Here is a 19,276-nt window from a genome sequence, read left to right as displayed (position 1 = left end):
AGACAGGCTCTCTTTAGTTCATTGTGTCTTGAAAAAATCTATGCATTCTCATCTTTGTGTCTGTCCTTTACTCATGAAAACATGGTTGGTAACTCTCTCTCCTCTTTTGTTCTTAGTCCTTGATTTTGCTCTTTGGCTTTGACTGATATAGTGCAAGTTCTATTCAAAAGAGAGGTTTTGTAACACAGAGATCAGGAAATTGCATTTCACAAAGCAGCATGGGTGAATCAAATGCTAGATCATGTTACTTTTGTTGTTTAATTGATTCCCACATATTCCCATAATATGTATCACACACTTATGCATTCTTATTAATGATTATTACACCCTTGGATTTGTACATATGTGGAAGTAGAATGAATAAGAGTGCACTAAACTTTGCCCCATCCTTGTTCTGTGGGCAAGTGAAGCAGTTACTCTCCAGCATAGCAGATTGTGAGAAGGAGGAGAAATTTATCTATGTTTCCCTTCCTCCTTGTTTTTCAACATAACTCAAGGTAATGACAAATGAAGGTTATTATATATTAATCAATTAAACTCATTGATTGATTGATATTTGTTTCCTTCTTTATTATTTTTATAAATAACATAAAGTAGTGAACATACTTAATACTCTTTCTTCCTCCTATTTTCCCCACAATATCAAACATGTTTGGTGAGTTGGGGTGAGAGAGAGTGATTGGCCCAAAGTCACCCAGTGAGTTTTCATGCCTAACACAGAACTTGTCCCACAGTCTCCTGGTTTCTAGCCTGGTGCCTTAACCACTAGACCAAACTGGCTTTTTATACAAAGATTTTCATTTACATGTATGCATTCAGTTTTACACAGAACTTATGAATCTAATTATTTGAATTAAAATATCATTTTAATTACTTTTTACCTTAATTTACCTTTTTAAATTTATTTCTTCTGCAAGTGCAAAGAAAATCTAGAAAAGAATATAATGAACAAAAACTGTTTAAAAGGAGGTTTACAAATATACAAACATCCGGATTCTATTCTACTCTATTCTACTCTATTCTACTCTACTCCATTCCATTCCACTCCATTCTATTCTATTGTCAAGTGAGTTAAAAATTAAAAAAGGATGCTAATATAAGCCTACAATTTGAAATTTTGAAAAGCACTAATATGCCATTATATAAATATCATTATTACATAATAATTACCAAGTTGGCAAACCAACTGAGTATACTTATGAGGATTGCTATCGTGTCATCCCTTGTCCTTCTCTTCATTAGACTAGACATACCCAATTCCTGCAACTGTTCTTCATATGTTTTATTCTCTAGTCCCATAATCATCTTAGTAGTACTTCTCTGAACTCTTTCTCGAAATTCAACAATTTTTTTTGCCTTGTGGTAACCAAAACTGGACACAGTATTCCAATAGTTTTACCAAGGCATTATAAAGCAGTATTAACATTTCACATAATCTTGATTCTATTCCTCTGTTAATGCAGCCTAGGACTGCATTGGGTTTTGTTTTTTTTGAGGCTGCAGCAAACTGCTTGTTCATATTTAAGTAGTTGTCCACTAAGACTCCTATATCTCTCTCAAAATTACATCTACTGAACCAGGTAACACCTATTCTATACCTATGCATTTGGGTTTTTTTTGCCTACACATAAAGCCCTTCTTTTCTCACCACTGAATTTCATTTTGTTAAATATGGCTGTTTGTCAAGATCCTTGTTGAAGAGTACTGACCTAATACAGAATCTTAGGGTACCCCACTGGATACTTCCCTAGCTGTAGATGCAGTCCCATTAAAAGCTACATGTTCATTGTGGTTGGTCAGCCAGTTATGAATCCATCTGGTTGTGATGCTATCTAACCCACATTTTTCTATTTTATCAAGTAGTAGATTGTGGTCTACTTTATTAAACACCTTACTAAATTCCAAATAATTGTATCCACAGCACTTTGCTGATCCACTAATTTAGTCACTTTGTCAAAGAATGAAATAGGACTTGTCTGGCATGTCCCAAAAGTGCTTTTCAAAAGGCAACTAGACTTTCTTCTTTTTTCTTAAAAATGTTTTGCTTCTCATCCAAGAAACTTCTTTAGTTCTTCAGAAGATCTGCAGTTTTTCTTCAGTCAGAACTGAAGAAAAAGAACCTGCTTGGATGAGAAGTGAAAAGTTTTCAAGAAAAAAACCTCAAGAAATTTCAGTTGCTTTCTGAAAAGCACCTTTGGACAACCATGACCTGGATGGTTGAAAATCTCCATAGACTACTAATTGTTGTTGTTGTTGTTGTATAAACTTTTATTCGTTAAACATGAAACTCAAAAGGTTTTCGTAACTACATATATTCGAGCAGCTGGTCTGAAGTCATTCAATTCCTTGATGGAGGGTTCTTTGGCACTGGGAAGATAGTTGAGCATTTGAAGCAAGAAGAAACATAACACATTTCTAGTGATTTATTAAAGATGCGGGTAAAGATGGAGGCCAGTTGGTCAGCACAAGCTTTTAAGCAAGGAGTTATCTTGTCTGGGCCTGGTGCTTTTCTTTTCTTTCTTCTGTGAAATAGAGCTGGTACATCATTTTCTGTAATCACCAGAGCTGGGGTGGGGGTGGGCTTTGGGATCCAGGACTTTAAAATCTTTAATTCTAGTTAAGGTTGCACTGCTCCAGACAGACCTGGTGCAACCCAAAGATTCTCCTGGATTCTTGACTCATGCTCAAAGACCAAGTCACAGTTATGTCTAGGAGAGCCTTTGTGCAACTTTGTACCATTGTGCACCAGTTGTACCATTTTTTGGATTGGCAGTCTCAGTGCTTGGTCACTCAGGCTTGGTCATCTTACATAGGGACTATTACAAATGTGCTTTACATGGAGCAATCCTTAAAGACTATTTGGAAGCTACAGCTGGCACAGAATGCAGACAAATGGACAATTCTTGGGGCCACTAGGGTGGCCCATTTTAAATGTTGTTGTGTAAGTTGCCAAAAGTGGTTGCCAAAATCATTTCAGGGTGTTGTTATTAGCTATTAAGTCCTTTATGTCATTGGTCCAGGTTAACTTAAGGAACTGTCTCACACAATTGGATTGGCCCACCCAATCTGCACTGGAAAAAGTACACCCTGCAGATCCTGTTGATCAAAGACTTCCAGCTGGTGACATCCAGGAGAAGAGCCTTTTCTGCCATGGCTCCCAGTCTCTGTAACATTGTGGAATATTGTACCCTTCAAGGTAACATTCATCAAAAGCAGAATGATTACTGACTTTATTAATTCTTAATTAAATCAAATGATACAAAAACCTGAAGACGACAAAAGATTAGTAAAAAGCTAAGGAAACAAATGGTTCAAAAAGAAAAGTGCTTTTCATGATTTCCTTTCTATTTCATATCATAATCCACATTCCATGATATTATAGATTATTAAAAGTCATCTTCTAAAACAGGTCTGGTGGCCCACCAGATGTCTCATGTGCAGAATAAGCCCACCCCAGCTTCACAAAAAAGTCATGATATGTCACGTGACATGATCAAGTTTGATACCTGTGTTCTAAAACCTAGACAATACTGAATGTTATTGTTAAATTTTGCCTCCGTCAAATGAAGGCATTTCAAGACTGAGAAAACAGCTCGTTATAATTTTTTTTTTGAATCAGTGTAGCATAGCACAGGTCTTGAATGGCATAGGAATGGAGGTAATCCCAGCAACAGGGGTCAGGTCCAGGTCATCTTTCGATGTTCCTGAAGGTGGCTGGAAGGTAAATCTCTGGAGGAGGTTAGTAAAGAAGAGGAAGAGCTCCATTTTGGCAAGGTTTTCACCTGCACATACTCTCCGACCTGAAATAAAGCATAGATGTCAAAAAAAGGAGATGGTTGTTTATTGGTTTCTTAAACTATTTCACATGGTTTTCCAATGTCCAATGTCCATGAAGAGATCAGCACACAGGAAAACAATAACAGATCAAAGGTATGGAAAAATATAAAAATGCAGTAAAGGAGTGGAGAAGGATGATTGCAAAAAAGAGCAATTCAAATACTTAGGGTGAGTTTCTTGCTCAGATATTTATGGAGCCAAAATAGGTTTTGGGATGAGAGGGTTATGACTGAATTGGACATAATTCAAAATATCTTCATGAGGAAAATCTTAGGCCTCTCCAGGGCATCACATCTAATTCTATGTTCTTTGGGAAAAACAGTTCTTGGAATAGAGAAAACTTTAGAGAAAGACTTCTTGAAATGGAGCTAAAAAAAATACAATAAAAATAATAATAATAAAAAATCCTGGAGCACCAGTGAAATACCTGAAGAAGGCTGATGTGACTGCCATCTTAAAGAAAGGGAAAAAACAGACCTAGAAAAATACAGACTAATCAGTATAACATCAATAACTGAGAAGATTCTGGAAAAGATAATCAAGAAACAGATATGCGAACAACTAGAAGCAAATAAAGTTATAACTAGTAGCCAACATGGGTTTGTTAAAAACAGATCATGCCAAATCAATCTTATTTCATTGTTTGAGAAACTGGCTACATTAGTAGACCAGCAAAATGCTATGGACATGTTGTACTTAGACTTCAGTAAGGCATTCAACAAAGTAGACCACAACCTACTTTTAGGTAAGCTAGAAAAATGTGGAATAGACAACATCACCATTAGATGGATTTATAGCTAACTGAAAAATTGTACTCAATGAGTAGTCCTTAATGGTACTGCAACTACATGGAGAAAAGTAAGTAGTGAGGTACCACAATAGCAATAGCACTTAGCCTTATATACCACTTTATAGTGCTTTACAGACCTCTCTAAGCAGTTTACAGAATCAGCATATTGCCCCCAACAATTTAGGTCCTCATTTTACCCACCTTGGAAGGATGGAAGGCTGAGTCACCTTGAGCCTGGTGGGATTTGAACTGCCAAATTGTAGGCAGCTGACTGCAGTGGCAGAAGGAGCCAACAGCCCAGAAGACACATTCAGGATCCAAAAAGATTTTGACAAACTTGAACAATGAGCCCTTTTCAACAGAATGCATTTTAGTGTGGAGAAAAGCAAAGCTTTACATTTAGGCAGGAAAAATCAAAGGGATAAGTACAGACTAGGTGAGACCTGGCTCAAAAACTGTCAGTATTGAGAGGGAACTTGAACTCATAGTGGATGATCACTTGAATACTAGCCAGCAGTGTGCAGCAACCGCCAAAAAAGCTAATACCATAATGGATTGTATAAATAGAGGCATAGAATCAAGATCAAGTATTAGTACAGCTTTACAAAACCATAGAAAGACCACACCTGGAACACTGCAACCAATTTTGGTCACCGTACTACAAAAAAGATGTTGAGAAAAGGTTCAGAGAAGAGTAACTAAGATGATCAAAGGCCTGGAGACTAAACTTATGAAGAACGGCTGCAGGATTTGTGTTTGGCTAGTCTAAAGAAAAGAAAAATTAGAGGTGACATGATAGTAGTATTCCGGTATTTGAGGGACTGCCACAAAGAAGAGGGGGGTCAAATTATTCTTCAAAGCACCAGAGGGCAAGACAAGAAATAACGGTTAGAAACTAACCAAAGAGAGGAACAAAGGAGAAATTTCCTAACCGTGAGGACAATTAACCAGTGGAACAGCTTGCCTTCAGAAATTGCAGACACTCCATCACTGGAGGTTTTTAAGAAGAGACTAGATAGCCACTTATCTGAAATAGTATAGATTCTCCTACTTGATCAGGGGGCTGGACTAGAAAACCTCCAAGGTCCCTTCCAGCTCTATTTTATTATAATTGCTAAAAAAAAATACCCTTATTGTGGTACAGTCATCTGTATTTTCATCCTGATATCATTGTACATAATCTCTAATTTACAAAAGTTGATTTAGTGAAGCTCAAAGTTACAATGTACTGAAAAAAATGAATCATGACCACTTTTCACATTTAGCAATTGTTGCCTTATCCCCATGGTCAAAATTCAAATGCTTGGCAACTGACTCACATCTATAACAGTTGCAGTGTCCCTGGATCACCTTTTGAGACCTTGTGATGAAAAAAGGCAATAGGGAAGCCACCTTCACTTAACAAGTGGTTCTAACTTAACAACTGCAGTGATTCACTTAACAACTTGGCACAAAAGGTCATAAAATGGGGCAAAATTCACTTAACAAATGTATCACTTAGAAACAGAAGTTTCAGCCTCAACTGAAGTTTTAAGTCAAGGGCTCCTGTACAATATAAACTCTGAAGCCTCTCCTGGAATGTTTTTAATATTATCAGTGCCACACTGTGAAGTTTGCTTATGTCCCACTGGCAGCAGAGCATGACCTTGGCATAGCTTGAAGGGAGATTGAGTAAGTGCCCTGTTGAATAACTTCTCTATCTCTGTGTAGTCTGTCAAAGGGAAAACATTATTCACTCTGTCTTCCACTGCCCAGCCTACAATGAAATCGGGGCCAAATTACTCACCTGCAGAAAATGGCATGAATGCGTCCCTTTTCACAAATTTTCCTTCTGAGTCAAGAAAATGTTCAGGGTAGAATTCATGAGGTTTCTCCCACTGGGATTCATCACGGAGCACAGAAGTCAGCAAAGGAATGATGTGTGTGCCCTAAAATATGAAAAACTAAAAGGATGATATGGAAAGGAGTATGTCCATTTAATGCAGGTCTATGGAAATTAATCCAGGGATTTTGTAAATTGTTTATTGAGAAGTAAATATTGGGACTGTAGCAATATTCAATTAACAAAAATATTAAATATATTTCCACCTCCCTCTTTTCCTGCCAGTGTTTTAGGTAGGCCTTGGTTTTAAACATCACTTTTGTTTTGCATTTGATTTACATCTTTAGATAAACACCTGGTTGAACACTGATTTATTTTATATACCCTTGTGGGGCTATAAATGTGAATTTTTTTTATCTCTGCTTTGCTGTGAAATAATTTTACTTTTGTTGCATAGCAACCTAAAGTGCAAAGACATTCTTCTTGATAATTTCACAACTGATTTGATCTGATTTATCAGATTTCTACTGCAGGCATTTTTTAAAATTTTACTAGTTTTTAAAAGAACTGTTTCATTTTCCTTTTGTATATACTGTATTTTTGATCTTTTTTTCTTTTTCTTTCTAAAGAAATTGGGATTTTCCATTTCTATTTACTCTCTATTGTGGCAAATATGTTTTTTTCTGTGGTCATTTTATTGTGGAACATCTACTTTTTTTTGTGCTTGGGAGATATTGCCAATGCCTGGTCAGGAATTAGCAACTGGTTGTATCAAACCGAATCCCACCACTGGTTTTAAGCTAAATTATTAGCTGCCAAATGGCTAATAATACAGCTAATCCAGTTTATTTTGTGTGGATTATTCTTTTAAATGCAGACTATGCTGCCTTGAGTGGTACTTTTCATGATAAAGGTGAGATTCAGACAGCATGGCACAGCCATCCTGCCACTTTCATGCTCAAGTATAACAACACCTCCTCCCTTTATTTTACAGTGGAAATGCTAGAGGCAATTTCCTATAAAAACTATTTCAGAATTTGCTCCTGGTTTTCACCTTCTGTTCTCTGCAAGCACAGCTCTTTAGTCAGACACCCCCCACCCCCCAAGTGCAGTGCTTTTAAATGGGGAAAGAGGATTGGTGAGAGAACAAACAACTCTGGACTTCCTCAATCATCAACTGAGTCGATTCCAGCTCTAGAACCACCCCAAACCCCAAAGCCTGAAAGAAGCGGGGGGAAACCCCTCTTTTCATTTCCCCATCAGGTTGGCTCTGCCAAAGGCTACCTCCCAGTCTTACAGCCAGTTCCCTCCAGAAGTTTCAAGGGCCACCACGTGATTTCCATGAACTTCAGTTGGGTAGATCTGCAGGGGAGGGAAAAACTGGTGGCTGCTAGTTTTCCTGGCTGCTGAGCACTTGCTAGAGAAGAGTGGGTGGGGAAGCAGGCAAGGTGTTGTGTGGCGGTGGGCAGGTTCAGGGGAAGTGTCAGGGCAGTACATGAGTACAGGGTGCTTCTCTTTGGCCTTTCAGCTTAGGTGGTGGTGGGAATAGTGAGCCCTCCCCATGTGCTCCCTCGACATTTGCTGTGGCTATACTGCTTTCTGTGGGACCTTAGGTGCCCTTTGGCCTCCTGACTGGCTGTCCAAACTCCTCTTTTTCTTTGGCCAGGATGTTTCAGGGGATTCCCACCATGGAAAGCATTTTGCAATGAAGTTCCTCATCTGAGTGGACCCTGCAAAGAATGGTGAGGCTGTCAGCTCTGGTGCTCCACTGACGTTTTAGCCCTGGGCTGCTGCCTTATGTACAGGTCCCACTCCACCCAGCCCTGCTGCCTGCTCTAAAGTAAGAAAGCTTTCTTGGACTTTGGGGGAGAGGATTTTTCCCTTACCTGGAAGGAGGTTGAACAAAAACAAGACATGTTCTGGAAAACGCAGATTTTTTGGAACACATCTAACCAGCTCGCCAAATTCAGCAAAAAAATTAGCTACAGGTTCTAGAGAACTGGTGCAAACCAGATAAATCCCACCACTGGTTTGGGGCTTATTTTAATGAACAATTTTAAATCTTGCTTAGTTTTTGCTTTGTTTGCTGTTGTTTTCCTTTTTTCTGTTAAGGTTTGCATTTTAATCTTGGAAATAAAAAATATCAAGAAAATCAGGTCATAAAACAAATAATAAAGTCTTACTGAAAACAAGGAGGGGAAATAAAGCAATAAACCAAGACCAGGAAGAAATAAAAGAATAAAACAAGAGAAGAAACCATTTCTCATGAATCAAGAGGTGGGGTGGTTTCAGAATGACAAATAAAAACATCTCCCATTGGCACCTTGATAGATACATCTATAAAAAGTGTTCTAATAACAGTCTGTGGACTTTCTATTCATTTAAGGACCATTTTTTTCTACACACTGAACATGAGAGACTAGATCTTATATAACATAGTGATTTCAGATTAATCACCTTGGGGATAAAGAAGTTTTTGAAAGTTATGTCCATAGTGGTTGCATGTGGCAAATTGGAGGGAACAATGTTAGCAAATCTTTGACATTCATGAAGTACGGCATCAGTGTAAGGCATTTTGGCCCGGTGGCCAGTCCTTGGTTGGATATCACCAATCTCTCTTGCAATTTCTGCTTGGACCTTGCCTGGGAAAACAAAATGATATTATGTATATTTACCCATGTAGTATGACTGTATTATTATTATGCACAAAAAATGACAGTGTACACAGCAAATGGGATAACTATGCTGGGTTTATATCACAAATCACTAGTCACAAATCATCATCATCATCATCATCATCATCATTATCTTTTCTCATTTTTTCTAATACCATTTTTTCTAATACCTAGTCACAAATCATCATCATCATCATCATCATCATCATCATTATCTTTTCTCATTTTTTCTAATACCTACTCTATTGATATATTTTTACCTTGTAGTTTGTATATATGTATACTGAGACCTTATGCACCTCAGACAAGTTCACTATGTGTCCAATTGCACTTGGCCAATAAAGTAATCTCTTCTCTACTCTACTCTTCTTTCCTATTCTATCTCTACCCTACTCTACTCAGCTTAATTCTTGACTATCTCTTTCCCTTCATTCAAGTAGCATTCCAGATGCCAACAATTATTTTTCAGTAATTTTTATATTTTTATTGCAAGCCAATGAAATGAAAGTACTTACTCTGGATTTCTGGGTACTTCATCATTAGAAGTATGGCCCAGCGCAGAGTGTTTCCCACTGTGTCTGTACCAGCACCAAATAAATCATCTACAACGCCTATAAGATTTTCATTATGGAAATATCCACCAGGTGCCATCTTCATATTTTCCTGAAGTGTAAAAAGAAAATACTAGTAAGGAAACTCAACCAACCACATAACCAATATTCCTGAAATCTAAGAGGGCACTTCATATGTGGGCAATAGCCTTTCTTGTCCCAACACTCCTGGATTTATAGAAGGAAAACTCTAAACTCAAACAGTTAAACAGGAAGAGAAAATATTGGCACAAAGGGATTGCCCTCTCCTATCCACATTTGAACCCACTCCTCCAGAAAGATATCAATATTTAAGGCATTTTTAATGGGGAGAGAAATCAATCAAGGTGTAGTTTTTAGTAGCTGCAGATTCTGATATAAATGAAGAGGGAATGATAAAAATTGGTTTGGAAATATATTTCCTTCTATATTTTAAAAGAAAGATCTTAATCAACCTGCAGGTAGTATATATGGAGGCAGATTTTTAAAATATTTTTTTAAAAAATCAGTAATAACAAACACGGGTAAAACAGTCCATTACCTGTTTCTGCTGAACAAGAAATGATTCAATAAAATTCCTCTGGTCATTTTCATCAAGGTCTTGGAGATAGTCTATGAAGGTGGTATGTATGAAATCACGGATCTCCTTTTGATTCTTCACTATTGTTTTATGAGCCCTCAAAAGGAACCCCAACTTGGGAAACAAATTATACAGCTAAAAGAATGTTAAAGGAAAACATATATTATGGAAGTTGAATAGTTTGAATTTTTCAAGTGGAAATCTCAAACATTTTTTTTATCAAAACAAAGTTCCCTAAGTCTAAAAACCCCCCACCAAAATAATGAGGAAAATCTCATAAATGGAATGAGCTTTGGGTATTGTGTTGATTCAATATAAGAAACTGAATACAAGTCCTAATCAAGACAGCTATTTAGTACATGGAAAGTTGTGTAGTACTATAAAAGGAAAAAGAAAAATGGGAATATATTGGCAGTGAAGGCTCCCATTTTTCCAATATAAGTACATTCACAAGCCTTTACAGTCAAGGGAAAGGAAGGCTGAAGCATACAAACATTGCATATTTGACTGAGAGTTTTGCATACAATTATATCAGGATAGGATTTGAATCCTTTTTTTAAATTTTTTATTTTTAATACAATCATTCCATCTTCACTTGAACAGGGTGTTGTTTGGGTACAAACGTCTTTGTTAAACAATACTCAAAATAATAACATCCCTCATTACATATTAATTCTGCAATATTTAACATAGTAATGTCCACCTATTAATTAGACTGATTGATTATACATTTTTAACATAGTAGTGTTCAACATGTTAGTCATCATATTAACTTATCACTTTTAACACATCATCTTTATTTTGTTTCCCTATTTCTAGCTTCCATTTTTATTATTTAACCATTGATAGAATAAATCCCATACCATATAATATTCTCCTTAATTGCCAATGTTAATCTATTCATTTCCGCACATTTTAGTATTTTCCTAATCACATTCTCATCTGTAAGTGTCTCTTCACTCTTCCAATTTTGTGCAAATACAGCAGTCGATATATAAATATTTCTACTGGGGATCCTACCTGAAGGAAGATGCATATTTAGTTATTCATATATTGACTGCTGCCAGGATAGGATTTGAATCCTGATGTCATCATCTTCATGTTGTCTTTCGATGAAATCTTGCCTCAGATGCCCATGATAAGCAACATCCTTTGCTTTTCAACAAAACTTGAATGACACACATTCTGCTGCCTCTTTTTCACGGCATTTCCCCCCCAAATTGGAAATTAAATTACCAACACAGCAGGGCTTCCTAGAAGATGAACATTTTCCCGAAGTATCTTCAGTAGTCGTAGAAATGTGGCATCTTCATATTCATAACGTTTCCCAAGTAGAATAGAAACTATGATGTTGGAAACAGCAGCAGTGAGAATTCTTGTGATATCAAAGGGTTTTCCTGGATGAAAACAATAGATGAAAAAGAATTGTGAATGCAACCAGAATTAAATCTGTTTTATACTCAAAATCAGCTTACATAAAAGGGAGCAGTTCTCACAAAAACCTGTAACTAGTGCTGATGACATTTGAAATATTTATATTAAAAATATGAACAAGTATTTGAATGGTAATTCATTTTCCCAGAGTCAGAATTGCAATAACTGATCATACATCAGTGATGTTTTATTTAGAACTGTGGAACTCCTTGAGGATAAAATAATTGGCAAAGTTATTGCAATGCCTCCTCATTAAATGATTGCAGTTTTAAAGATCAAATAATTTGACCAAAAGCAGGGAGGAGCAAGAACTCCAGTTTACAACACATTTTCATGCTTATATGAAGGACTTGCAACCGACTCCAAATAGAGGATTTAGAGGAGTCTCTAAAGAAGAATAAGTCTAGAAGGGATTGATGAGAGACTGTCGTATTACACTGAATTAACAATTCAAGTCCTCTGGAACCATTTTGCCATCTATAAGTCACATTTCTGTAAATACACTTAGCATAAATTGGACAAGGCAGCATATTTCTAGAGAAAAAACAATGGGGTTAAGAATTGTTTGTGAGAAGGTACCTCCCAACTCACTCTTTAGTCATTTGATATAATGTGCAGAAAATATTTCCCATTCTACATTTATCCCTGAAGATGCTCTATTACAGCATACCGACCCACCTGCATAAGTCTCTATTGTCTTTGTTAAGACACTACACTCTTCTGTGATTTTGTCTTCAATGGTCCTCTTGCCCATTCCATACTCCCGTAATGTGGATAATGTAAACCGCCGCATCGCTTTCCAGTGTTCCCCACGAGCAAAAACAAGACCTGAAGAGAAAAAGGGTAAGATAGTGAAATATAATTTTACCATCCTTTGCCACTCATTTTTCTTTTACAACTTCATTAAAACATGCTCCATCAATTTGATCAAGCATTTTATCCAGTCTGTCCAAGAACTTGGCTGAAAAGTATTGCAAAGTTTGTGTTAAAGATTTTTGCTCCATTTTCTTTATCCTCAGTTTTTGGTATCCATCTCCTTATCAAAACAAAACAAAACAAACCAAAAATGAAAGCAATCATCATTTTTCCATCTGCAAATATCTTCTAAATGAATCAAAACTATAATTCCAAATCATATTGCACCTTAATACATCATTATTTCAAAAAATATCATACACCAAACACCTTTTTGCTGCATAGTCCAAAAACCATAGATTTAAACAAACTTTTACAATCAAATCTACAGTATCTTTTAAGGAGGGGTGGGATTCAAATTTTTAACAACCAGTTCTGTGGGTGTGGCTTAGGTGCTGGTTGTGGCTTGGTGGTCATGTGACTGAGTGAACATGGCTTGGTGGTCAGGTTATTGGCTGGGTGTGGCCAACTCAATATCACATTGAGGCATGCATTTCCTCACCTGGCCTCTCATGACTGTGGGGATGATGCAACAGTCGTAAATGTGAAAAATTGTCATAAGTCACTTTTTTCAGTGCCATTGTAACTTTGAATGGTCATTCCACGCAAGCAAGGTACCAGCAAAGGAAGAGTAAAAAAACTCCAGAGACATTCCTGAGACAGGATGTCTAGTCCTGCCAAGAATGTAATAAGGGTTAACGAAGAGGCAGTTTCTGTAAGCAACACCAGAATATTTCCTTCCTGCCTTCCTTACAGGATTAGGCCAGTAGTTTCTTCTAACAACAGGTTCTCTGAACTGCTTAGAATGTTAACAACCAGTTCTAGCGAATAGGTGCAAAGTGGTAGAATCCCACCCCTTCTTTTAAGGATGCAGAAATTCACCAGTGAGTACTAGCTGGTCGAAAGGGTCTTAATCTCTGAAAGACACTGGCAAAAACATTGCATAAAGATAAGGTTTGTATAACTATGTATATGAGGAGAAATATATACAGAAATCATTCCTATGGAATTCCTCAAATACCCATCCTGCACCCCCAAATTTGCCAATATGCAAAATGAAACATGGTGGTGGGCAGCATGTGAGGTTCATGGGCTTGATACAATTTTGACACAGCTTTTTATTCTCCAGTTATCTCCATTGGCACTGAGGGACAAAGTCACGGTGACACAAGAGAGGTTTCAGTTGGATTTTCATCCTGGTTGGATTTGCAGAAGCTATTCCACTCATCTGAGATTCTTCCGGTGAAAACCTCAGATGAAAAAAAATCTATACTGATCACCCATCTGAAAGGTTTGTCAACTACAATCCAGAGTGAAATAACTCACCAAACCCTTTTGCTGTATCTTCAAAAATGGGAACAGAGGGCCTATCTGAAAATACATCAGCCTGGTTCACAAGAGCCTCTTTGACTGTCTCATAGCCAGTTAGCACCACCATCTCCTGCAATCCCAGTTTGATGCGGAAAATGGGACCATATTCTTTTGACCACTGGAATTCAGCAGAAGAAAAACAAAGAGACCATAGATCAATAATTAGGCTCACATATATAAATTATGGTTTTAAAGAAATTGTGTGTCAAAATTCAGAGGCACATATAACGTTATTTCCTTTTTCTGTTCTGTTGAAAATTGTGATGGTATATTATTCTTTACAATTTTTAATTTTCATATGATCTATATTTAACATATTTAACATCAACTTAAAAATGCTTATATAATAAAAGATCCTCACAATAGAAATGCTTGTCAAACTGAGAGAAAGTTTCTAATATTTTGGAACAAGGTCATCTGTGAAGGACATACTGTGAATCATAGAATCGTACGGCTGGAAGGGACCTTGGAGGTCTTCTATTCCAACCCCTTACTCAAGGTAGGAGTGTTATATCATCCCAGTCAAATTGTTGTCCAGTATTTTTTGAAAGCATCTGGTTATGGAGTACCCACAATCCCAGGAGACAAGCTATTCCATTGATTAATTGCTCTCACTGTCAGGAAATGTGTCCTAACATCTAGATTTCCACCCATTACTTTTTGTTCTGCCCTTAATTTTGGTTGTGTATTGGTCACTGCAGAAATTGATTTAATGTCTTATAATTCTGCTTAAAATGTGCAAAGATGGGAGTGTCTCTAAGTACATATCCAGTCATTCAGCTTTAGAGCATTTCTATTTCCCCAAAGGCTCCTTGGGATTTGAACATTTCTGCAAATCTAAAGAATCAGAAAATTGTTTATTCAATTACAACATTTTATACTGATTAAGAAAAAGATTTTCTTGAAATAATCCTTCCAGAATATTTAAATGTATTCAGACACCAGCTGAATCTCCACTTTTTGAATATTTCATATACAGTAAACACAATCAGGGAACACATCAGATTTACCCGACCAAGTTACCAGGATTTTGTCCCATCCCAACAAGTTTTGGCAAAGAACGGTAGAGAGACTTGTTAATAATCAGGCTTTACCTCCATCATTGTTTCGTAAGGCCTCTTCAGATCCATCATGTGCAGATTTCCCAAAAGGGGTATGGTCCTGGGCCCCGGAGGGAGATTGGGGGAGCTGTTATTCCAAGATCTGCCCCTTTCCAAAAGGAACATAATTGCAGGAAAAAATAGTAATAAGATTAAAATTACCCCAATCCAATCCATTTCCTTTTAGTAAGCAGTTTTCAGTAAAAATTACAAGGAATTTTGAAAACTGAAATGATTCCAGCATGTATTTGAGAGCAACGTATTAGACAGAGACCAGCTACTCTTTCTACTGAATCCTCAGACTGCTCTGTTCAATAAAGGACTTCTAAACTTTGCTCTTGTTTTTTTTCTCATTGGGAATTTGATCTTTTCCTGGCATGTGTTACATAATACTGAAACCCTTAATTTTGGTTATGTATTTTTCCTTTTTTTTCCCAGGTAAGTGCTTGGGTCTCCATTTTAACTCTCTCTCTCTCTCTCTCCCTCTCCCTCCCTTTCTCTCTCCATCTCCCTCTCCCTCTCCCTCCCCCTCTCTCTCTTTCCCTCCGTCCGTCCCTTTCCTCTCCCTCTCTCCCTCCCTTTCCCTCTCCCTCTCCGTCTTTTTATTTTATCCACTGACACAGTCCAGAGACACAGCTGGCTAGGGAAATGGAAGGGAATTGAACCCTGCCAACACAGGCAGTCCTTATATATGGAAAAGATCAGTTCCTCCCTAAAGAAAATTAAGGAGAAAAACATGCTACCTCGGCAAGAGAGCCAACCCTTATCTATGGGAAAGGTAGCAGGCACAGGAAGTAAAATAACACACCCGTCCAGCAAACAAGCTGAAGGAAAAAGCACCCAGGATGAAAAATAGCAATTCAGACAAAAGAAGGAATGGAAAACTCAATCCTAGCAACAAGGTTAAGCTTCCTCCAATTAACTTAGGCAGTATCGTAAAGAATATGAAATGAAGAAGAGAAAAATAAATTGAGCATAAACAATTTGAAATAAAGGAGTCAATAGAGAGGAGATATATAATGGGAAGAAGGCAAAAAAGATCTTGACAGAGGCATGCTCCAGTTACATTGGGGCATTACCTTCATCTGGAGAAAAGTTGAAACAGGAGCAAAATAATCAAGAGGCAAATGTTCAGAAATCTCATCACAGGATGACAATTAGAACAATGAGATTGCTAATTGTAATACAACTGTAATCACAAAAAATAACAGCATAAAAACAATATCTTTATGAAACACCAGCCTAACTAGTTGGTTGAAAACTCTTTTTTTTCCTATTTACTTTTACAAAACTTATTTTCCTGTAGGGTGTTGTTAATGGTGGAAGGAAGTACTACTGCCAAAATGAGATCACATAATAATACAGCAAAATAAATCTTATTTTAAGAATCACAATTCCTTGGGCACGACCCAGACTGAGTGCGCGACCCTCCTTCAATACAATACAAGAGAATGATCAGTTCTCAGGGGAGATGATATTCCACCAGGTCCCAGCCACAGGGTCACCACCCTGGACTGTTTTGCCAATGAAATATGCTGGGAAGGACATGGGCAAGCCCCTTGCGCAAGTCCAGGTGTGAACCTTCCCTTGCAGCCGAATTTTGGGATAGGTCCCACCCTCTCTATCTAACTCATACATCCTATCTAACTACGCATGGTCCCAATAGGACCATGTGACTTACCTCTGATTCAAAGTAGACCACAGGCTTCTGAATAAGAGCAGGCTGTGAGGGGTCCTGGCAGGATGGCAGGTCTCTTCCGGCAGCTGTCTTATTCCTGGCCAAACACACCATCTGTTATAAAAATATTTCAGTAAAGGAAATACACAGACAAAACCACAGGCTTTTACTTTGAAATCAGAGGTTTATTTCATGAGCAATTTGGAACATGAAAAGCCATCATAATATAACAACATTTCCGTAAGATAGTACTTACTAACAACAACCCATTGCAATGAAGTCCAGGGATAATAGCTAAGTCCAGCGAGGAACAGCTACCATTGGTGGCCCTGATTTGTGATTTACCCCCTTCTTTTATACCCCTTTTCTGAAGCCCATCCAGTAGTATGTAATCTTACTGGATGTATCTCCTTGTCTCCACATACTGATTGTCAATCAACACCCACTTATAGGTGCATGCCAACTCTTTGCTAACTGTCTTTCCATCTGCCCTTTTTCTCGATATCCCAGACATTCATGATCCAAAATAGCTCTAATTTTTTATTTTATTTTCAAAATACATACAAAATTTACATTTTAACAATTCTGTGTCAAGAATTACTTATATACTGAAATACAATATATATTTACAATTCTTTTCCATATCAAATCTTATTTCTTTTATCTAACCAAATATATATAACATTTCCCAAACCTCACAGAACTCAGACTCCTCTTTACCTTTTAGTTTTTTCATCATTCTCTCCATCTCGGCACAATCAAATATTTTATTTATTATCATATTTTCTGAAGGTACATCATCTATTTTCCAGCTTTGGGCATAAGCAATTCTTATCCAGAATTGGATATGTTTCTTTTGGTTTTAATCATTCCCAGCAAAAAATCTTCTGGCTTAAATTCAATATCGCACAGTGTAATTTCTCTTATCCAGTTTTTCAATTTTTCCTAGTATTTTTTAACTTGGGTATTGCCATCACATGTGATAATATATTCCATCTGTGAGCTTACATTTCCAGCATTGCAGTTTCATATTTGGATATATTTTGACCAATCTCGCCAATGTCAAATGCCATCTATAAAACATCTTGATTAAATATTCTTTATATACTGTTGATAACGTTAATTTGCAGTTCTTGGTCCAAATTCTCTCCCAATCTTCTAGCTGTATGCTATGACCTACATTTAGTGCCCAGGTAATCATTGGGCCCTTAACTACTTCTTCCTCCATTTCTACTTGGAGTAAATAATGATAAGTTCTAGTGATAAATTTTTCTTCTTTACCAATTAAAATTTGGTCTAATTTTGGGGGTCCCCATGCTATTCCAAAATCATCCATATCTTTTTTATGTCTAGTTTTTATCTGCATATATAGCCACCCATCTACGATTATATCTTGTTCCTTTAATTTTTCTGTTGTTTTTAAATTCCCCTGATTATCCAATAATTCCTCACATCTAATCTTTTTGTTCTCTGTTGTATTGGGGTAAATTACTGCTTCCATTGGTGACACCCAATCCGGTAATGTAATATAATGCTTCTTACTTAATTTTTCCCATGTTGTTATTAATGAATCTCTAATTTGATGATGATAAAAATACGAATGGGTCCTTTCCCGTTTGTTCCACAAAAATCTATGGAGATCATGCTCCTCTAATAGTAATGTCCTTATTTATGCAATCTTTAATCTAGAGCAGTGCCACCACCTGATGGTATAGTTCCCATTTTGAGAGTCCTAGGCCACTTCTACTTCTATTGTCTTGTAGCATCTTTATATTAATACATGCTTCCTTTGCTAACCAAGTAAATTTAAGCACCATTCTATTCAAGTTTTCAAAGAATTTTCAGTCCAGTTTTATGGGAATGTTTTGAAAAAAGTATAAGAATTTTGGTAATATGTTCATTTTTATTGTGGCAATTCTGCCCATCAATGATATTTACAACTTTTTCCAGCTCTCTAAATCTTTCTTGCATTGTGACATCAATTTCTGGTATCTTCCTTTATAGTCAAACATCGACCTGTAAGCCATATCCCTAAATATGTAATATTTTTCTCCACTTGTAGTCCCAATTCTCTGTCTAATCCCCCCTTTTGTTTTTCTGTTGAATTCTTAACTAACATTTTTGTTTTTTCTTTATTAATTTTTAGTCGTGCCACTAATCCATATTGTTCAATTTTCCTTAACAAATTTGTCCCTGTTTCCATCGGTTCTTCAATAAAAAACACTAAATCGTCCATGAATGCTTGGGTTTTGTATTCTTTATTTTTAATATTTAATCCTGTTATTTCCTCATTTTGTCTATATTTTGGTTAGAAGCACTTCTATTGTTAATCTAAAAAATAGAGGCGACATAGGACATCCTTGTTGTACTCCTTTTTGGATTTCAAATGTTTCAGTACAATCTCCGTTTTCCATCACTATAGCTTTTTGCCTGGCATATATTGTCCTAATCATAGTTTCAAATTTAGTTCCAAATCTCATGTTT

At 36.8% G+C, this 19,276-nt stretch overlaps 1 protein-coding gene across 5 annotated transcripts; it reads right to left on the bottom strand.

The window, feature by feature from the left end:
* Positions 1-545: 545 nt before the first annotated feature.
* LOC113452712 (cytochrome P450 2K1-like) lies at positions 546-15,507 on the bottom strand. 5 transcript variants are annotated; one of them, XR_015740675.1, is made up of 10 exons: positions 15,109-15,507; positions 13,970-14,132; positions 12,407-12,556; positions 11,531-11,691; positions 10,256-10,429; positions 9,640-9,787; positions 8,907-9,091; positions 6,414-6,555; positions 4,829-4,978; positions 546-929 (listed from the first exon to the last, which is right to left on the bottom strand). XR_015740675.1 is itself a non-coding variant. In XM_087919366.1 (9 exons), exons 1-9 carry the CDS (start codon positions 15,289-15,291, stop codon positions 3,616-3,618), a joined length of 1,491 nt encoding a protein of 496 aa, XP_087775492.1. In that variant the 5' UTR covers positions 15,292-15,507; the 3' UTR covers positions 3,217-3,615. The 5 variants fall into 5 exon arrangements, 3 of the variants coding, with proteins under 3 accessions (XP_087775492.1, XP_087775493.1, XP_087775494.1); XR_015740674.1 differs by lacking the exon at positions 546-929 and adding an exon at positions 3,217-3,800; XM_087919366.1 differs by lacking the exons at positions 546-929; positions 4,829-4,978 and adding an exon at positions 3,217-3,800.
* Between the last annotated feature and the right edge of the window lie 3,769 nt (positions 15,508-19,276).

This window comes from Pseudonaja textilis, chromosome 1, assembly GCF_049901715.1.
Source record: "Pseudonaja textilis isolate UNSWEBS1 chromosome 1, rPseTex1.2, whole genome shotgun sequence".
Lineage (NCBI taxonomy): Eukaryota > Metazoa > Chordata > Lepidosauria > Squamata > Elapidae > Pseudonaja > Pseudonaja textilis.
Note: the sequence above shows the minus strand (reverse complement) of the source record. Positions and strands in the feature narration are given on the sequence as shown.

Excerpts from the sequence above, each read along its gene's own strand:
- LOC113452712 (XM_087919366.1), bottom strand. The coding sequence starts at position 15,291 with ATGGATTGGATTGGGGTAATTTTAATCTTATTACTATTTTTTCCTGCA. Across the intron at positions 14,133-15,108 it reads CTTACGAAACAATGATGGAG|TGGTCAAAAGAATATGGTCC; the intron begins GTAAAGCCTGAT and ends GCTGAATTCCAG. Across the intron at positions 12,557-13,969 it reads AGATACAGCAAAAGGGTTTG|GTCTTGTTTTTGCTCGTGGG; the intron begins GTGAGTTATTTC and ends TTTTCTCTTCAG.